This window comes from Dermacentor variabilis, chromosome 7, assembly GCF_050947875.1.
Source record: "Dermacentor variabilis isolate Ectoservices chromosome 7, ASM5094787v1, whole genome shotgun sequence".
Lineage (NCBI taxonomy): Eukaryota > Metazoa > Arthropoda > Arachnida > Ixodida > Ixodidae > Dermacentor > Dermacentor variabilis.
Window position 1 is genome coordinate 91,462,004 of NC_134574.1, and position 8,164 is coordinate 91,470,167.

An 8,164-nucleotide genomic window follows, 5' to 3' on the forward strand; every position below is an offset into this window, starting at 1 on the left:
CAGAAGTTCAAGGCTGGGCGAGAAGCCGCCAACCCTGTGAAGCTGTAAAAGTGACCCGGCACACGAGTTCAGCGGTGCCACCGTTTTGACTATCAGAGAGCCGTTTCGTTCATATGCATTTAGACTTGGTGGGCCTTTTATGCCCTGCTATGGTTTCAGGTACATGGGGTCACTTCTCTACAAGACTTCATGGCCGAAACAGCAACGGAAGCATTTGTTGCTACGTGGGTGCCGCAGCACGGTTACCCTTTACGCATAACTACTGACCGAGGGGGGCTATTCCAAAGCTCGCTTTTCTTGCCCAGGCGAGACTGCTTGGCACGCGCGTTCATAACTCCACGACTGAGTACGCACATAGAAACTGCATGGCTGAGCGTCTCCACCGACAACTGAAGGCATCATTGACCACCATGCTCAACAGACAGCACTGGGTGGAAATGCTACCTCCAGTACTAATGAAGCTGTGAACAACAATCAAGGGTGATGTCGTAATCAGCGCAGCCAAGACGTTCTATGGGTCAGCAATCCCCGTTCCAGGCCAGTTTTACGGCACCCAGCAAGGCACTCCGCCAACGGCCGCGCAGCGCCCTTAGAGAGTCTACATTCCCAGTTCGAAGAGCTTCAACCTGCACCCACGCGTATCGCGCCCGGGAAGCCTTTGTTCAGTTTCCCAACCATGGACACAACCACGCAAGTCTTTCTGCGACGCGACTCTGTCATGCCGCCATTTACTACTTCCTATGAAGGCCCCTTTCGTGTTGTTTTGTGTTGAGAGAAAACCTTCAAGATTCACTTCCGTAGCAAAGAAGATACAGTGTCGTGCGACCGCTTGAAACGAGCCCATCTTTAACTAGATATTCTATCAATAACTTGTGCAATATGGCATCAGACTGCCGCGAAGTGCACACGGGATATAACGTGAAACTTCAACTAAACGTTTGCTAGAAAGAAACATAGAATTCATAGGATACGCAGAATTCCGATGCAAAAAGCATTTTTCAATTTTTTAGCCATCCCCGTCAAGCACAGCACCTATCGGAACAAATCAGTAGGTAGGTTATTTTCCAGATAGGAATACTTTTTCTTGGGGAGAGCCTCAGACGAGGTGCATAGACACCTACCACGCACTTTTGTTTGCTACAAAACACTTCGAATGCTTCTAGATCAATGTGTCTCTTGAAGCCGTTTGTGCACACGAGTGCTTTTAAACTACGTGATGTACGAGCACCTGTGGCAATAATCAGCTACAGGGACTTCAGCTGCTAACGCACTGAGTACGGCCCTGTGTTCTCTGAATGAGTCTTTAAAACACCGCCTCGTGTGTCCAATACTTGCCACTGGACGGGGGCTCATACAAATTTCAATAAGCACTCACTAGGCGAGCTGTCATTTCAAGCTCTACTACTCTAAAGGTCCGTAGGCCCTGTTCTTCCACGTTTTCTAGCTGTTGGCACCTCTGTATCATTAGTCAATCTCATTGTTATTTCTGCGTGCAGTGCCGGTGTTTTTACTTTTGTACTTGAGAACGATCATGTTCAATTGGATGTTGAACCTCTGTTGACGCCATCTTTTAATTTAGCACGGCATGCTGGAAGAATTGCAAAGATTATCTGTTGTAAAATTTGGTACGAAGTCAGTGAATCCCAGATCTGCCTATGTGTATTTACACCATCACTAACGAGCGGCTGTGCAGCTGGGAAGCTGGGCTATGCAAAAAAAAAAAAAATAAAACTCGTGAGGCTTCGAACATTGCGCTTTTTGAGTGAAATGTTTAGCTCAGCCAACTGGGGGAAGGGCGCTTGGCACCCCCTCAATATTCATGAAGTATAAGAATGTAGGCAACCATGTCATAGGGAGACTAGTTCAACGCCCTCCTCCCTGAGTTTTTATTTGAGAATAGTAGGGAGTCGCACTGTTGATGATGAAGTACATGGTGAACTTATGATGTGGTTGATTATTTCCTTTCAAAAGGGCGTGAATGTGACCTTAACAAATCGATGAAGTTATCGGTGCAGTTTCATTGCGATAGCTAATAGCGTCACCATGAGGCTCATTATAAAGTCCAAGGATGATAATATCGTCGCCTCGCGCCGTATGCTTACAGCACACTACTATGTGCCGGCGCGTTCCGCTCACACAAAGATGAAGACTCGCCGGACATATTGGCAGTAGCGATCAGTCGAATCAGTGGAATCAGGGTTCCGCCTGCTTGAGCGCGCCCGGCTAGAAATATTATCTGTGGACACCCGACGCTAGCGTCCATTTGGTTTTTCCTCACCCACAAATTGGTGGCTCCAGACGGGAGGGTCAGTTGGGACGATATTATGTGTCATGCTGTGAGCTACCAATGACTGAAAGAAGGGGGTTGGGAAAACATCCAGAAACTCGACAAGGACGGTTGACCAACGCTCGGGAACGGCCATGTGGGCGTGGAGAAGCCGGAGCGGTGGACCGCGACGAAACGCCTTGGCGGGAAGCGTCCAGTTTTCTGTCATGCGCAAGGTTGCGGGGTGGGGGGGAAGAGGGGGGCGTTCTACTACGGGTGGCCCGAGTGGCTTCGTGTGTCCGCCCAGGCCGCTTTGTCTTGAAAGCGACCTGCGACGGGGACTAAGTCAGCCGTGGGTAGGGAAAGGGGGAAAGTTCTACTCTAGGCAGCGCCAGGGGCTCGGCGCACCCGGGCGGCTGCATGTTGAAAGGCATCGGCAACGAGGATACAGTCCACCACGCGCTGTGTTTTGGCGGGTTAGTTCGTGTTCATGCGAGAAGCTGCATGACGGTCAATTCGCCAGCTGCTGCTGATGCGCTTCCTCAATCCAGAATTTTGACAGCGTGATGCCGCGATCATCGAGGGAGATGTGTTCATGGTTGTTGGTGCGCGCATGACACCATGGTTGTTAAATTATTTGGAATGCCTATCTTCTGAAGCATATACGATTGGCAATATTACTATCTTTACTTCGTATAGCTGACCACTTATTTGCTATCGCAATTGACGGTTCGCCTTTCGGGCGAAACTGCGCCTTTATTAAACGGAAATGACTATTTTCTGCTTAATCATACAAGAAGACGCTGGCGATGCCCAAATAATTGTTCCACAGAAAAGTAAGTGGGGGCGATACGAGAAATGTTCTTCAAACAAAACTTGCAGCAGCGAAGGTGAGGAGTGGATTGTAATGGTGCAATGGAATGAATCAGGTAGCTTTAGAAAGTGTGTGCATGTGACCAGGCAGGACACGCAAATCTTGTTGTACGCAAGGAATGCCACTAAGGCGGATGGCGACTGAAAAAGAATGCTCCCAAAGAGCTTTTTTAACAAACTTGAAAAAACACCTCAATGTCTTGGTGAGCGATAACTGTTTACACGAATGTAAATTTGCAACTGTAAATGAATAATTCTGTGAGCACGAGAACACAGGGAGCACTTTTGTTTGCTTTCCCGGAAAACTCGAAAACGTTCGTTTTATTCGTTCAGGCTTTGCATTCATAACCCTTTCATTCGGGCGTTATTATTCATAGCCCTTTTCGCGCTGCCGTATCTATAAATAAGATTACCGCAGATTCAGCTGTATAGTGTTGTTATGAAGCCTACAGATGATTATGGACTTGTTGCCTTGCGGAATACTTCAGGTATATATATATATATATATATATATATATATATATATATATATATATATATATATACTTTTTAGAAATGCTTTGATTCTATCTTTGTACTACACCGTGACACGATAGCTTCATGTGTAGTTCCTGTTTCAGGTGACCTGTCTTTGCAAATTTTGAGAAGCATGTTTGAGACTTGTGTTTACAATACTTTTGTGGACAGCATTTTGAGATGTGTAGCGGATTTTCTTGTTTTGATCAAAAGAGTTGCAACTGGAGAGAGGGAGGACATTTTCAATGGGACGCTGGATGTTTTTGATGTGCTTGCACCAGCATTGATGGTCACTCATGAGATACCGGTATCGGGCAGCTTGCAGTTTGATGATCTCCGTAGTAGCTTCAATGACAGCCTCCTATGCTGGACGAGCCCCCCGCCCCCTATCCCCCTATCTCTCAAACCCTATCTATAAAACGACCCGGTAACTCAAACGCGGACCACTCTTATGAAAAGACGAAGATTAATGACCAGCTTTGAACCGGCCTTCCACAGGTAACCTGAGCACCAGGCAGCATCTCATGTGGATCACCGAGTTTGTCGACGCATCTATGCAAATGACTGTGTTGGAAATCCTATTTATGAGTTCTAGCGACATCGGTAGTGCATCGGATGTAGTGTAATATGGCATCACACATGTCACTTACTAGTGCCATACTTGCACAACATTTCGCACTGCCTCAAGAAGGCACCAGTGAACTATGGTATTGAAGTCGCTTTCTTGAAGCCACAAAGAATATCATGAGTGTGTTATATGGCAAATGAAAGCCACATGACCAGCGGTTTTTGAAAGCGAATGTTACGCGCTTTGTTGACTGTGATGTGACTGCGGTTCATGCTGCGCATTTTCATATGGGAAATGCTATATTGGGTGAGCGGATCCGTGATTGAAGAGGCGCTTGGGTGAACACAAGGGCAGCAGTCAGTGTCTTAACGCCTGGTGACAATCTGGCTCATCATTGCTGTAGTTACTCGTGCGCCGCGCAGTTATACGACTTCAGAGGCAAGTTGATGCAGAAATACTCGAAGCGTATTCTGTAAAAAAGCGGGCGAGAAATGTTTAGGCACCCATCCTTGGTTCTCACCAAGAAAGGGTGTTCTTATTCGCAAGATAATCTCCTCATCGATTTCTTCTGATGGTTCATGCGCTGGAGGGGGAAACTGGAATCGTGGGAGCTGCTCTATACATCGCGTTTTGCACATCCCATTATTGCTGTGTTTCTGCGCAGTAGAAATTCTGATAATGTCAAGCGCTGTCTCATGTGTGCTTTTCTTTGTCATCCGACATCTATTTTTGCGCTACGTACGAAGTGTGGGATAAGAATAGGCTGTAGGGGGGTTCCTAGAAACGCCAGTTGAAATTCACCCTCATTTTGCCAGTAAGGTCCGGAAGCCCCAGGCCTGATAAATAGCCGTAGGTGCTTCGGTCAGAGCTTGACAAAAACCCTGACCACCACCGTTCACCGTTAGTATCGCTCTATGTTTCAATGAATCGCCGCAGTACGGATAACGGCTTAGGTGTGGGGCTTGTGGACCGCGGTGGTGCCAAGCACCAGCGCCAAATATGTCTCAAGGTGCCACTGTGGGCGCAACAGAGAAGGGAATGATGGTCGTGCATGAACACGCTAATTGTATTTCAAATAATAGCCATTTATCAAATGCGTGTTGATAAACCTACAATAAACATGTTTTTTCAATAAGGTTTACAACAAAGAGTAGAATACGCGGTACATGAATATAAATCAAATTGTGCGATAGGACAAAAGGCAGTACTTATTATCCAACTTACAGATACATTATAGCAGCCTTCTCAGGTTATAATTTTTTTGTGCTTTGCTGTCGGAGACTGCGGGAAATTGAAGACCATGGCAAATATAGGTTAAATCTTATGTCTTACTGTAATTGCCAGTTGTTAACGTTGACAGCTATAAACCGCTTATTTTACATCTTCTGTTACGGTTAAATGCAAAGAAGGAAAATGCAAACTTTGCCTCGTGGGATGACAGGGAGACCTATGATATAAAAAAAGATGAGCGCTTAGAATAAAAAGCTAAGAAATTACACGTACAAGTATATCTGCACATTCACTTTTTGCAGACTTGTAGTCATATTGCATGCTTTAGTGTAGGTGAAGCTATTGTAGATAGGTTAAATATTGCCAAAATTTACTTGGATTTCTCGCTATCAGTTTAAGTAAGCTAAACGGAAGGGACAACCACTCGGCAATGTAGACTGGGGACCGCTGTTGAGGTTGGGGATAAGAATACTGCACCACAGCGTAAATAGTTACCCTTTAGATTGCTGATTCGAAGAGTCAATTTTCATATTCTCCATTAGCTGCAGAGATCATCTAATTTAATCCTTTGAAGGTAAGAGCGAAAATCTATCTTTGGAATATCTGTAGATAACTTCACCTATATTCCTCATAAGTATGCAAATATGCTGAGGGTATTGATCAAAAGAATCGGATTCAGAATATCTTCAGGGTTCTCAGTTATAAACATTTTTCTGCTAAAATTCTCATTCAGAATGAGCAATGTAGGCGAAGGTTTTAGTATCCTCGTATTTTATTACTTTTGAGTGACTTTATCATTGTAGTGGGCATAAATTGAAAGCAATGTGCTAGACAACAGGGTCTCTTATTTACAGAAGGTAAAGTAGAGACTGCAGACTTTCTTTTGTGAGTCTAGCAAGCTGATAAGCTGACTGATAAGTGGGCTCTGTAAAAACATCGACGAGATTAAATTTCAAGCAACATTTGGGAACACTTTTATTTTAAATTTGTTGTCTGCTCAGTTTAATAGCACCCAGCACATAACTAGTGGTCCGAGTTGACTCTTTTTCTTGAAATGGTTAATGTAAATTCTTAATATTTAGTAGATTTTTCCAGCTAGCTATTCGCTCTTTTGCTTGTCCACTCTTTAGGAAGTAAGAAAGTTCAGCTAAATTTTATTGATGAAGTAGTATCAGCATGCCAGAATCATTCCTTCTGCGAAGAGCAGCACTGTCTATTAAACTTGTAGGATTATGCATAAAATTGGTTGCCAAAATAGCTTCTCAGATTTGTCAAGAATGATAATCTTTCTAAATGGCAATAAGTGCTGTATTTGGCAAATAATTGCGGCAACAACTATCGAACAACACCTCAATATCAATGATAACTTTGTTCTGCTGCATATCCCCATATCAACCGTGAATCCCGAAACCTTATGGCCACATTAGCAGACACACAAAATGGCATTCTCACTGCGAAACCCAGTGACAAATGATACCATGACGTAGTATATCTTGTAATCAGAGCGCCCAGTTAAAACTCCGTAGCAACCCCAACTATCAGTAATATACTTTCTGCAAGTATGCTGCAATGAATATCTGAAAACAGCCACACTCGGCGTGCAGCTTTCTGTTGCAGAGAGGGCGCTATCGTTTTATGCGTTTAAGGCTACATAATCATTGCGTGACTTTGTCATATTAATTACGTGGACTGCCGCAGAATTGGCAAAAAGCAGTGACACATACCTGGCGTAGAAGTCTGTTCGTGCACGTACCAGTGACCCAAGTTTACTAGGCCAGCCAGCAGCAAGTTGTCTATTAAGGAGCATGCACAGTTATCCATGTTGTGTATTAGGCCAGCCAGCAGCAAGTTTCCTATTTGGTAGCATACATAGTGACTCATCTTATCTGCTCAGATAAAAGCAGCGAGCGCATAACTAGTCCTCCAAGTTGACTCTTTTTGATCAAATGGCCAGAAGCACTAAAACTCTTAAGCGATGGAAGAGCGCAAGAAAGCAGTCACTGCCTTATTTGTCGCAAAACAGTAATACACAGAAATAATAACACAAGGCGAGTGAATCGCAATGATACAATTACAACATAGAAATACTAATGCAAGACTTGGGCCACTTCAACATCACTGGATAGCAGTAACGCTGAAATCTTGGAGAAAGCTCATTTAACGGCCATTACGAATTTAATAGACGTGTAGGCCGCTGAAATCTTTGGACTGGTGATGATACCTTCCAATGTTAAAATTTCGTGATACTCACGCCGTGGATGTTCTGCAGCGAGTGCATGAGTTTGGGATCCGCTATGTATTCTACGAAATACATTTGCTGGAATTTATATATACCAGTTTTTCGGTGTGACTCATTCTCAGAAGACAAATTACAGACAGTATGAAGTAGAAACATGCAAACGTTATTGATTTTTATGCACATAATACATGCGATATACTCCTCCTATCGAAACACCGTCAGCCATCTGAATCACCTGACATGGCTGGGGAAATACAAGCTGTCACCTTCTATTCACGATGTGAAAGCTGCCCTAATTGATTTAAATATAATTTTAAAACGAAAGCTTTAGATGGTTCGTTGCTCCGTGAGCTTGAGCGATGCAAGGCAAGCGCAAGAAGTGGTACAAAAGCCCACGTGACCTTCTTCGAGTGAGGGTCATGTGAAGAAGGAAAGAGCAGCGCACGCTGACAGAAATAAAAAGAGTCGCAGT

General features: G+C 44.3%; 1 protein-coding gene across 3 annotated transcripts in view; it reads right to left on the bottom strand.

Annotated features, from left to right (window-relative positions):
• Nucleotides 1-7,740, bottom strand: part of LOC142586934 (uncharacterized) — a 96,960-nt gene extending 89,220 nt beyond the window's left edge. For 2 of the 3 annotated variants that reach the window (XM_075697809.1, XM_075697811.1), the window contains exon 1: nucleotides 7,705-7,740. In XM_075697809.1, the coding sequence (XP_075553924.1) occupies nucleotides 7,705-7,731 (27 nt within the window). In that variant the 5' untranslated portion in view covers nucleotides 7,732-7,740. Of the gene's footprint in view, nucleotides 1-7,177; nucleotides 7,247-7,704 lie in introns of all 3 variants that reach the window. The other variant, XM_075697810.1, reaches the window with a different exon arrangement.
• Between the last annotated feature and the right edge of the window lie 424 nt (nucleotides 7,741-8,164).